Genomic DNA, 13,288 nt, shown 5'->3' on the forward strand with positions numbered 1-13,288 from the left:
GGATTCAAACAGATGAAACAGAACACCTGCATGGAGATGGTGTAACTTATCGTAGGTAGCAGGCATGGTCTTATTAATAACTGGTCTTATTGCCGACCCAATTTTAACTGCTCTTTTAAACTTAGAGCTTTACTCTGACTCAGAGGCAATGACTGTGACACAGAGGGAAGCTGTGATATCATCAATGTTATTCTCACTGAGAAAATATAAAGTTAAGTACATAGGATTCTAAGACATAACAGAATTAGGACTGAAGAGAAAAAATACTCATTGCTCAAGGTCTCAAAAACTGAGCAAACCCAGTCAAAATTCTAACAGTCTCGCCCTGAGTGTTCTAGTTTTCCCTGGCCATGCCCAACATCTCCTCACCAGCTATACTGAGATTCTCAAGGATTCAGCTCTACTGACCCTGCTCCAGGTGTCCGCCCAGCCCAGCCCCTCTCTAGGGTACAGGTGGGCCCTGGCAATGAGGAGTGCCCCACCATTGCCATGGGGACCACCTGTGAAGCTTGAAACTATGATGATGCTAGGCCACTCTGGAAGACTGGGAATTCCAGAGGACTTTGATGTGCAGCCAACATCTAGCCCCTGGGCTGGGTCCTAGGAACACCATCCTGCCTCATTGCCCAGATTTCCCAGCAGATCCCGAAGTCAGACCATGGGTCCTGACTCAGCAGTGTGCCCAGTGAGTCTGGGCAAATCCTCTCCAACCACTCCCCCAAGCCTCAGTTCCCCCTATAAAATGACTATTATCTCTTTCCATCAATAAAGTGTCAGTGTTCACAAAAACACTTTACAAACTAAAGACCACTCTGCAAATGCATGTTGATGATAAAAATCACAAAATAGGGCTTCTGTCCTGTTAAAGGTAGTATCTGAGTCCCACTGGAGGTTTTGTAGTAGACAATAAAGAAGGACACAATGAATGAATCACTTGATTTAATTTTAAAAGCAGGTTAGTAATTCACATTAGGGCAAATCTGCTTTAAGTTTACAACAAAACCATACCACATATTTAAACCTAATGAGGCCATATTTTGTACCTCAGCATGGCAATTACCAGATAAAACACAGGAAGTGACACGTTGAGACAGAAAATCAACATCTAAGTCAAAATCAAGACTCCTTTGCTAAAAACAGTGAAAAGCAATTTACCAGCTTTTTTACCTTGGTGAAAAGCAAGGACTAAAAAGCAAAGCCCTCTGTTCTCAATTAAGAAGTCAGCTTTTATACATTCCACACATTTAAATTGTTTTTTATGGCAGAATGATCACTTTTTACCTTATTCCTATACAGCTGATATATGGGGTGCACCATCATCCATTCAAAAGTATTTCATAATCTATATGCAATTTTCTTTCCCCTAAAGTAACATAAATAACATTGCGTCATTGACCTAACACATTCTGGGTCACATCGGCTGGACTGAAGCCAGTCTCCGGCTCTGTCCCACTGTTGTTGCACTTAAAGCTATCCCTGAGCACACAACACAACAGAGGAGCCAACCTTCAGATCCTGACTCTTTCCCCTACCATGAGGCCAGGCCAGCGCAGGGGATGGGGGCCACGGTTGGGAGAGGGAGCAGATGGGTTGTTGCCAGCCAGTGCAACACCGCACAAGCAGTTCAGGTTTTATCACAGTCATCATTGACTATTTAAATGATTTCCTTGTCAAGTGACTGAAAACGATTCCAGAGACACATGTCTTATGTATTCTCACAAACAGCCAGGACAGAAAGGAGCAGGTATCAGCCCCATTCTGTGGGCTGGAAATAGGAACACAGTGTAATATCGACTTGCCCAGAATGAAGCACCACCAGGAGGTGATGGCCAGAGGCAGTTCCCCTGTGAGGGACACTGAGCAAGCCAGATGGACTGTTTGTCCCTAAGCAACCTTTTGTCTGGCTGATAGGATCCTCCTATCAGCCTGCAATGGAATCAAACTCCATTCACCAACCCAATTATATTAGAGAAGAAACTTCCAGGCAACACCATCAGAAAAGGTTAATGAGCAGGAAAATCAATTTAATTATCATTATTATACAGGTCCCCCTGACAAAATTAGGACTGCTTTGTACATACTTGTCAGGATATATAGCAATTTCGGGCTTGTGACACTCCAGCAAATGATATTAACATGTGCACTATTCATCTACTAGTCTATAGGTAAGGAACAAAGGGATGTCAACAGGACTCCCTTAGATCCTGCCCTGTAGTATCCAACTGCTGGATCATTCCATCGAGGTGGGAGATTATTCACAAAGTTTAGCAGGTCCATTCTGAGCTCCTGGGATCAACATGCCTCTATCCACTTACTCAGGTCCTTGTCTTTAAATGGTTGATGGGGACTCAGGAGTCTTAAAAACCCTGTGGTTCAGAGTGGGGCTGAACCAAAGTAGGCTGGAGGGGGCGAGCTATAGAAGGGAACACACAGGATCAAGGGCCCACGTCCCATACGGCTCTAGAGAATACAGCTCTACCACTTACACAGCTCTACCCACCAGCCTCCACACTTTTGCACTGAGCTCTCCTTGCCCTTCCTGTGCCCCACCCCCAAAGTCAGGTATTACCGCATTTTATAGTAAAGGTACTGAGGCTGGCAGGACAGCAGTAGTGAAAACAAGATCCCTGGACATTTCATCTGCTCTATCCACCAAACCCTGAGGCCTACTATAAGTCCTAGAGAATCACTGTACTTAGAAAGGTTTTTAAAGAGAAAATGGTTTAACATAGATTTATCTTCCCTGTGGCATGTTATGCTTCCCTCTAGGTGCAATGTGAAACCCAGGTGAGGGGTATCCCACAGGGGCCCAGACATCCACAGGGTCTCACTGTCCACTTCCAATGTCCATATCCAAGGACTGGCAAGTGCAGGAAGAAAGGGCTGTGTGCACGGGATCTCCTGGATCAGTGGTGGTGCCCAGTGTGAGGACTTCTGGCACAGCCATGATCAAGGCTGCTAAACAGACTGGAGGCTGAGTCTGCAGAGGAAGGGGGCCTTGAAGGAGCCCAGGTATAGGTGGCCGTCGTGCTCGTGCACTTCACTGATGTAGGAAGCCACCTGCCCGTTGGGATCATGCAAGCTTCTCCGGAAGGCCCCGCTGTCGCTGAGTTCTAGAACAAGGCTGTACCGTGGTACAAACTTCATCACAGTCTCCTGACTGAACAGCTGGAAGGGAAGCACAGTGTGAGGAGAGGTTAGCTTCTGACCAAGAGGGTGTTGTGAGCAGATCCTGCTAAAAACAAGACAGCAGGCTCAAAATGGATTCAGTTATGCTCAGCCCCAAGTCACCAAATTGAGACCTACCTTATTTACAGTTTGGGTTGTCCTAGAAATGGAATCTTAAACCAGTCAATCAGGAATCACCTGAACAGTACCAGACGTGAGGTAATCTGCCTGCCATCCCCTAAAGGAAAGTCAGCTGGTGATAACCAATCTGTTTTTTTTTTCCAGTGTAACCTCCTTGCTCCCTCTCCCTCCTGCCTATAAAAGTCTTTCATTTTGTACTGCTCCTCCCAGCTTCCTTTCTGTATTGGATGGTCTCTGACTCATGAGTCACTGAACAAAGCCAATAAGCTGACAGGTATTCAGCTGAATTTTGTTTTTCACAAATGCCACATCCCCTCACCATCCTGTAAGGGCCCAGCTCTTCTAATGACAGGAAAGCTACATAAAGCAGAGGCAGGTTAACCCAGCTCCCTTGCCCCTGGCACAGGGCCTGTCATTCTGCAGACCTCCCCCACATCTGCCCCCATGCACAGTAGGCCAAGGATCCTCCCGTCACCTGCATCCAGAGGCAAGGCTAGTCTGGCACCAGGATGGTAGCTTTCCAACAGCCCTCACCACAGTACCCACCAGACCCGATGCAGGTGCCACACCAGATGACCTGGGTGAACCGAGAGAAGGGTTCATGGCTCCTCACATCCGAGGAAGACACAGTACTGAAGCTAAGCCCATGCTGACATAGACCCCAGAATGTCAGGTTAAAACCAGCACAGCCTAACTAGAATAAATGCCACGCCCTCAGACTGGGCTTAAAATATTTCACATGTGCAAAGTGCAAATGATGGAGAGCTGAGAGTGGTTCATGTTGGAGAAAAGACCTGGACAGGTTAAATGAATGTGCCCCTGCCACCCAGGCCCTGGCAGCTCTGCTTGAAGCCAGTGTAGCGATAACATCCACAAGGAGCAGAGCACCCTCCAGGAGCCCGTGGCTCAGCCAGGTCAAGGGCCACAAGGGACTACTGAAGGGTTTTAAGCAGAGAAACCAGAAGGTGAGATACACAATTTCTGGCAGAGCAGGACACCAGGGAGGAAATGACGACAGTATGCTACTGCATAAGACCAGTGAGTGAAAATTAATAGGCAGATGTATACCTTTTAATGTAAGGGTAAACAGCCAAACAACTGTAAATGTCCAATGAATAATGTCTCCTAGTCATTGGAAAGGTCCAAGCAGCCATACAAATCACCTGTGTTCTGGAAAGTTGTAGGGTAATCAGAGTTGATTATAGCTTAAAATACTTCGTAAGACTTCCCATGGCCCCTGAAATGCCACCTCACTTCAGTGCCAGGTCCTCCTTCTCTGTTCTCTCCATCTTATCCCTAAGGCATGTCATCCCCTCTCCTGGGATTAAGTTGTTTTCCCAGAAAGCTCTCAAATCTCCACCCCAATTTCCAAATCCTAGGGCTGACCCTTCTCCACCCAGAATTTCTAATAGCTCTTCAAACTCGATAGACACCCTGTCTAAGGAAACAGGGTCCTGGACACCAGCTGCTGACCCCTGCCCTCCGTTCTCTCCAGTCCCTGCAAGCCTGGCACCACAGGGTATCATCATGTGCTCTGTACGTACCATCCCCACGCCAGGCCCTGCCCCACCACCCTTCCTGGCTCAGCAGCCTCCTCCACACCAGGCTCTTCACAGCCTGTGGAGCCATGCTACAGGCTGCTCCCCAAGAAGCAGCTACAGTTGTCTCTTTAAAACTGTCTCATACTACATCACACCTCTCCTGCAGAAGTCAGTCAGGGAGCAGCTTATAGGTCCAGCAAGGTAGGTGTGTGCAGAGGCTGGAACTGCAGTGGCTCAGACCACGAGTCAGTCCAAGCAGGGTGAGAGAGAGTCCACACTGGGGGGCGGGCAGGGGCACGGAATATGGTTTTGGAGCCCAAGCAGGGCCTGGCACAGGCTGGCAGAGCCCAGGCAGATTGAGGAGGGTGTTTACCTAGGGACAGCTTGGTATAAGCAACAGAACCCTTGAGGGGAAAGGCAGGTGCCTCACATAGCCAGGAGGAGGGAGAAGGCCCAGTATGGATGCCAGAGCCCTAGCAGGGGCCATGTGATGGGGGAAATGGCCACAGACTGGTGACATCCTGGGAATCTGATCAAACAGATATGAAGGATAATAGGATCCAGGTGTTTCACTATTACAGAAGAGAAAAACTATTATGGAAGTGGAGAAAACCAGAATAAATCCTGTGATATGGGACCAGCATTACGTACAGTTTTCAATTTAAATAAACAGATGACAAATAAATGAACACATGTATAAACATGTACACGTACACCAAATACACAGCTGACCTTGAACAACACCAGTCTGAACCATAGCAGATCTACCTATATGCAATTTTCTTTGATAGATACAATGCTATACATATATTTTCTCTCCCTTATTATTTTGTTAATAATACTCTTTCTCTAGCTTACTTTATTATAAAAATACACATAACTACAAATTACATGTTAATCAACTGTTACTGGTGAGGCTTCTAATCAACAGTAGTTGTTAATAGTCTTTGGCAGGCAAAGGAAACAAAAGCGAAGATGAACTTTTGGGACTTCATCAAGATCAAAAGCTTCTGCACAGCAAAGGAAACAGTCAACAAAACAAAGAGGCAACCCACGGAATGGGAGAAGATATTTACAAATGACAGTACAGACAAAAGGTTGATATCCAGGATCTATAAAGAACTCCTCAAACTCAACACACACAAAACAGACAATCATATTAAAAAATGGACAAAAGATATGAACAGACACTTCCCCAATGAAGACATACAAATGGCTATCAGACACATGAAAAAATGTTCATCATCACTAGCCATCAGCGAGATTCAAATTAAAACCACATTGAGATACCACCTTACACCAGTTAGAATGGCCAAAATTAGCAAGACAGGAAAGAACATGTGTTGGAGAGGATGTGGAGAAAGGGGAACCTTCTTACACTGTTGGTAGGAATGTAAGTTGGTGCAGCCTCTTTGGAGAACAGTGTGGAGATTCCTCAAGAATTTAAAAATAGAGCTTCCCTATGACCCTGCAATTGCACTACTGGGTATTTACCCCAAAGATACAGATGGAGTGAAAAGAAGGGCCATCTGTACCCCAATGTTTATAGCAGCAATGACCACGGTTGCCAAACTGTGGAAAGAACCAAGATGCCCTTCAACGGACGAATGGATAAGAAAGATGTGGTCCATATACACTATGGAGTATTATGCCTCCATCAGAAAGGATGAATACCCAACTTTTGTAGCAACATGGACAGGACTGGAAGAGATTATGCTAAGTGAAATAAGTCAAGAAATAAATCAAGCAGAGGGAGTCAATTATCATAGGGTTTCACTTATTTGTGGAGCATAACAAATAGCATGGAGGACAAGGGGAGATGGAGAGGAGAAGGGAGTTGAGGGAAATTGGAAGGGGAGGTAAACCATGAGAGACTATGGACTCTGAAAAACAATCTGAGGGTTCTGAAGGGGTTGGGGGTGAGAGGCTGGGGGAACCAGGTGGTGGGTACTAGAGAGGGCACGGATTGCATGGAGCACTGGGTGTGGTGCAAAAACAATGAATACTGTTATGCTGAAAAGAAATTTAAAAAAATAGTCTTTGGGGAGTCAAAGGTTATATGCAGATTTTTGACTGTTTGGGGCCCAGTGCCCCTAGCCCCCGTGTTGCTCAAGGGTTAAATGTATTTATCTATGTATGAATACAAACACATATGTTCCCCAGCTTTGTCTGTTTAGGGGGACTAGAAGCAGTGACACACCAAAAGCCATGAGCACATGTAGCACCAGATCCCCTGTAAAAGGAACCAGGGCTCATGGAGAAGTGGTCGATTACAGAGTTGGGGCACGATAAGCCTGAACAACGTGTTGTGCCAGAAAGTAAGGAACCACTCCAAAAACAGTAGGGGCATGTGCAAAGGTCAAAGCCACACTGAGGGGGCTTCCGCTGGCCACAGCCAATCTGAGCCTCAAAATAAATAATGGCAGTAAGAGATTAAAAATCACTGAAAAATAAAGGCAACCAGGAGATTACACTGATGTTTACTTATTTAGAAAGTACCTCCCCACAAAATACCTATTAATTACCAAGGGAAAAAGAGTGACTTCACAGTGGAGAAGCCAGCATTCATCACTGAATCACATGGCCAACGCTGCCACCACCAGTATGGGACAAGCTGACATCATGTGCCTCTAGACAAGACATACTAAGAACACAAGTTCTGTGGTCTTCCTGCCAGAGACACATAACCTAAGTCTAATCATGAGAAATGCCCAATGACCCACACGGAGGAACATTCTACAACATGACTGACCTGTAATTCTCAAAAAGATCAAGACTGAGGAGCTATTCCAGATCGAAGGAGAATAAAGAGACATGGCAGCTGAAGGCCACATCTCAGCCTGGGTCGAATCCACGAGGGCAACTCCCCAAACCCTGATGACGACAGGGCATCAGGTCAGCAACTTACTTGCAAATAGTTCAGGGAAAGAAATTCTTTGTACCCTCTTGTTAATTTTCTAATTCTGATACTATCTCAAAACTAAAAACAAAAAAAATCCTCCATGACTTCAATGAAAGTTAGGATAAGATCTAGACTTTGTCATGTCTGCAAGGCCTATGGTCCTCTCCCACTGGTCTCGATCTGCTTCAGGAAGGTGTGGAGCTCTCCTGTACTGGGAACATGTGCCACCACTCCAGCTCCTCCTCGTGCTTGTAGTCTTATCTCTGAGCACACATCACTGCCATAGTAATTTCTGAGCACCCGTCATGTTCTAGGTGCTGGGGACAAAGGAGCAAATGAAACAGATGAACACCTGCCCTGATGGAGCATGCGTTCTGTCAGGGGCTGGGGTGGGGAGAGACACACCAGCACCGCTTCACTGTGGGAAAATGGACAGGAACAGAAAGAGAACACCTACAGTAGTCAGCTATAGGCATTATATGCATATTCCCATTACATTTTTTTCAGTACCTAATGAAATAGAATGATGCTGTTACTCCTCCCACTTGAAAGATAGAGGAATTAAGGCAGAGAGGTCACATCATTTGGCCAGGGTCCCACAACTGGCCTAGCCTTCAAAACCCCTGTTCTTAAAAACAAACAAACAAAAAAACCCTGTCCTTCCTCCTACCTCACCATTCTTCCTCCTACCTCACCACCCTGCCTTCTTTTCACAGTGGGAAAAGATGCTGGCTCTGGAGCCAACGAGGCAAAGAAGAGGAAAATACCCACAGAACTTGCAACAAAACTAAAGGCCATAGACCAGCATCCAGGTACCTACAGCCCCTCAGCAGGGACCAGGCATAGGGCCCAGCACTGTGCAGACTCCGTAATTATTGCCTGGTACCTTCCAAGGCCTTAAGTTACCATTATTTTAATATCTATTCAATATTCAAATCCATCCTCAGTTTCAAATGTCTATTCAGCCTGTGAAATGGAGCTTGTTGGAAATGAAGACTTCTGCATGACGCAAGTGCCAATATTAGCCAGTTCCTCATCCACAGTGTAAGACACAGGGAATTACACTGAGGTCATTTCAGGGAAGTCACTGGAGGAAAGGCTTCATTAAATGGTTTGTGGCTGGCCATTGGTGAGGGTGGGTGATTATTTTTGTAATGAAAAAGAGTTTGGTGTGCTGAGGTTAAAGGTCAGGATCCTCTGGGGATGGGGGAATATGACTGATGGGAAGGCTTCAGAGGGTAGGAGGAACCAGGGTGGGATGGGATCTGAGGAAAGTGTGTCTCCATGTGTGGCTACAGGAAGGTGTGCCTGACACCCTTTGAGGAGGAACAGCAGTGTGGTCTGCAGGGGCCCCACTTGAAGGCCAAGTTGCAGGGTCTATGGAGTGGGGAGAAGGCCTGAAACAGCTATCACAAAGGGGCAGGTGTGATTGACAGGACAGAATGGTGAGGGTGATGGTAAAAATACCCACACAAGGAAACCAGAAGGGTAACATCAAAGGGTTCAAGTGTTTCAACTTACATTTCAGTCTGAAGCATAAAATGTGTTTTAAAGAAGTCACTAAAAGTGAGGCACCTGGGTGGTTTAGCTGCTTAAGCATCCGATGCTTGGCTCTCAATTTCATGTTGGGTCATCACTCATCATCTCAGAGGCATGAGATCAGCCCTGCAGTGGGCTCCACACTGGGTGTGGAGTCTGCTTAAGACTCTCTCTCCCATTCTCCCTCCCTTTGACCCTCTGCTCACTCACACGTAAAATATAAGTCACTGTAAGTACCAAATATTATAAGCAGCATGAGAATTTTTAGAGCTCCAAAGGTCAAAATAGATTGTAATTAGATGCATTTTCATTTTGTTTTCTGGAATTAGAGTTTTCATAGTTACCTTAAAAATCATTCTTTTTATATAGGGTCTCTCAGATAAGAAATCCAACATAGAAAACCCAGGGTTGGAGCGAATGGTTGCCATGCCAACCCAGTACCCTCCAGAGCTGCTAGGTCGGATGTTGTCTGGAAATCCAGGCAGGTTCTCCACGAACAGATCAGCCCCTCCCTTCATCAGGCCTGACAGGTAGAATCTGAAAAATTCATCCAAGCAAATGGTGAGCAGTGGTCCCCAAATTTAAGGAAAACTTTTAGTCAAACACCAAAATGGTCTTAGTCCCAATTGATTTATAACTGTAGACGTGTCCACTGTGAAGGAAGACACAAGATGGTGAAAGGGGCACTCACCACCCTAGGGGAAAGCTAGAAGCAGTAGCAGGGAGTTGGCCTACCCAGTAGAGAAAGGAACCCAGGATGTGTGGTCAGCATTAAATTGAGACCCTCCTAGACTGCAAGTTTTAAGCAGGCTGAGATGGAGGAGAAAGAAAAGGCACCCCTGACTTTTACTGCTTCCACTATCAACAAAGGAGAAGGTGCCCTGCCCCAACTCCAATTATGTAGGTCAACACCTCCCTGACCCAGGCTGGGCCACAGCGAGCTCTGGCACACCCCCAAAGCTCGGCTAGGGCCACACACACCTTCTTATCCTCGCCATTGTCGTCTCCGCCACCAGTACAAAGTCCTCCATGGGAGAAAGCTGCACTCCGTTAGGGAACCGCAACTGGTCCAGTAAAACCTTCACTTCCTTGGTCTCTGTGTCATACTCTAATAGGCTGTGGAGCACCAACAGCAAATGCTCAAGTGGGAGAGTCTGTGGCCCCTGCCACCTTGGAGCCTTGCTCCCCTCTGAGCCTCAGGCAGAGGGCCTATGGAAGGGGATCTGCCTCATGCTGTAGTGACAGGCCCCCTAGTGGTCCTCTGCCCAGACCTCACTCCAGGCTAGCCTTCCCATCCAGAGCAGACCCCAGGCATCCTCTTCTAAAGAACCCCTCAGTCAGTTCTTTGGCTGAACCAGGAGCTGGCTCACCACCAGGGAGGGCCCCCATGGCTCCAGCCTCAAAGGAGTCCCCGTTGGGAGGGATGACCTGAAACGGAGGCCAGCCTGGGAGGTGTCACCCAGACTGCCTAGACCACATGCTCAGATCGACTGGCCTGTTTTAATTATATTTTTTCAAAGAGAAAGTGAGGACATCTTGTTCTGTTTTGTTGCATCCATCACCTGTTTCCAGAAGTCATGAAAGTCCCATCTCTAAAGCTATAATATTATTCTCAGAAACACTCCAATGACTCCCACAGATAAACTCTGCTGAAGTCACCCTGCCTGACTGATGATCTCACCAAGTAGAAGACTTGAAATGAACACTCACCGTCCATCATCCGTTCCCTCCATAACCAGAAGCAGGTAATCTCGTCTTTGCCATTTGCTGCTAGAATCCGTAAAATAAATCTTCTTCCCATCCTGAGTTATTGTAAGATCATTCACAAAGGACATTTTCCTCCCCTCAATGGGTGTCTCAGAGGAGATCAGCAGTTTCACTTCACCTAGGTAGGAAGAAAGAAAAGAAGAGAGGGAGGGAAAAAGGGAGGGACAAAATAGGAAAGAAAAAAGAAAATAATGAAAAAAGGAAGGAAAGGAGGGAGGAAGAGAAGACCTGTTTTCATTCTAAGAACTTGTAGGTCAATAATTTCAAAGTCTCAATCAGCCTACCGGAATTAAAAGGAAAAACTAAAATGGGCTTCTCCATGTCATATGCTAGTAGATTTATTTCCTCTTCCAGTAAAAAACACTGTTTTCCTTTCTTCCAGCTCTTAGAGATGAATGTTTTTACATGACTTCATTAACAGCAAAACCCTTCCTCTAAGGATGAGGACCTCTTCCTTTCACCAAGACCAAATGACTTTTGGGGCACCTGGGTGGCTCAGTTGGTTAAGCAACTGGCTTCAACTCAGGTCATGATCCCAGGGTCCTGGGATCGAGCCCCACACTGGGCTCCTTGTTCAATGGGAAGCCTGCTTCTCCCTCTCCCACTCCCCCTGCTTGTGCTCCTCTTTTATTGTCATTCTCTCTGTCAAATAAATAAATATAGAATCTTTAAAAAAAATACCAAATGACATTTAAAAAATCTATTAAGAATCTTAGGTGAAAGGCAACTATCTTTCAGTTTGCTTGACAGAAATACAAAATGCTCCATTCATCCAGTTTTAAATACAGAAATGGTGACAGTGGTAAACTTTAAAAACAGGAGAGTAACCATTTATAGAGTGCTAAACTGTCTCAATGTACAATCTCATTTAAACCCTCACACAATCTCACAAGGCAGGCATTACCAACAGGCAAGCCCTGTTTCATGGATGAGTAACCTGTGCACAGAGAGACTAAGGCACCTGCAGTCACATAGCCAGCCAACAGCAGAGGGGGCTATCCAGAGCCCCAGGCACCCCCACCCCCACAATAACAAATTCTTGCGTCATACAAACTCCCCCGCTGAAGCACACACAGGGAGAAAAATGGGAGGAGGAAGTGGACAAAGAACAATTAAACAGATAGGAAACAAAGTGGAAGATAAGACAGAGACACAGAAAAATAAAGACAGGAGTTCTAACATTTTGTGGAATAGACCCTGTTGCTAAAACACAAACAGGAAATTAGGGTATTGTTACTTGATACCTGATATGTGTAGGCAGTACTTCCAAGATTGTTCAATGAATAAGAAAATATTAGAGTCTCCAGTAGACTGTACTGAACAAATTCTATTAAATCCACTTATGCACATATTGTTTAAAACATCTGAAATAATCCCAGAAGGAAATAAGGCATTGCTACATACGTTTCCAGGGATTAACTTCAAATAGTCCCTTATATGCATCAGCCACAAAAAGGGTTCCATTGGGCCCCGCCCGGATGCCTAGGGGCCTCCCACAAGCAGGCTCATCATCTCGGGTTTCTAGGGAAACAAATGGATAGGAATCAGTGGCTGGTCCCAGACTGTACCTGTGCCTCCAAGTACCTATTCCATCCCTTCCTAAATATACATCCTGCTGTTCAGAACAGAAAAGGATATGGCTTTAGAAACTTAACCCCCAGTATTCCAGTCCCCTCAGAACTTATGACACTGTCTAGTGTATCCAGAGGGACCACCTGAGAATATAGAACAAACCAAGAGCAATTGGTATCCAAGAATTGCATTCATATCAGCATCCTGAGGCTTGAACAGTTAACTCGGGGACATCATCAGGACCCAGGCCCCAACTCTAGAATTCCCCCCAAGGACCTCAGTAATTGTCAGTTTAATCCCAACTGCTGACCTGAATATTCTGCCTGTCTAGGACCTTGGCAGTTTTCCCTCCACCTGGCTTACAGGGAGAGATACTATTTTATTCCTCAGATTAATACCTATACTCCTTTTAAACCTGTGGCAATGCATATTTATTGCAGGTGTGTTCACTGCCAGGCTTCGTATGCAAGGATGCTTCTGTAAACTGCTTACTGAAGGGGTGCTCAGTGCAAGGTGCCTTCTGTGGGGTGCTTTATGAAGGGTGCTTAGTGCAGGGTGCTTTCCATGGGGTGCTTACTACAGGAATCCTTACTGCAGGACACTTACCATTGGGCCACTTCCTGCCAAAATACAGAGTGGAAAAGGCAGGTTAAAAAAA

At 45.9% G+C, this 13,288-nt stretch overlaps 1 protein-coding gene across 3 annotated transcripts in view; it reads right to left on the reverse strand.

The window, feature by feature from the left end:
• Positions 1-922: 922 nt before the first annotated feature.
• Positions 923-13,288, reverse strand: part of APMAP (adipocyte plasma membrane associated protein) — a 45,543-nt gene continuing 33,177 nt past the window's right edge. Inside the window, exons 5-9 of one of the 3 annotated variants that reach the window (XM_059134233.1) lie at positions 12,463-12,579; positions 11,002-11,176; positions 10,273-10,407; positions 9,636-9,828; positions 923-3,168 (exon numbers count right to left, since the gene is read on the reverse strand). In XM_059134233.1, coding sequence (XP_058990216.1) covers positions 2,959-3,168; positions 9,636-9,828; positions 10,273-10,407; positions 11,002-11,176; positions 12,463-12,579 — 830 coding nt within the window. In that variant the 3' untranslated portion in view covers positions 923-2,958. The remainder of the gene's footprint in view (positions 3,169-9,635; positions 9,829-10,272; positions 10,408-11,001; positions 11,177-12,462; positions 12,580-13,288) is intronic. The other 2 variants (XM_059134234.1, XM_059134235.1) reach the window with 2 other exon arrangements.

Source organism: Mustela lutreola, chromosome 9 (genome assembly GCF_030435805.1).
Source record: "Mustela lutreola isolate mMusLut2 chromosome 9, mMusLut2.pri, whole genome shotgun sequence".
Lineage (NCBI taxonomy): Eukaryota > Metazoa > Chordata > Mammalia > Carnivora > Mustelidae > Mustela > Mustela lutreola.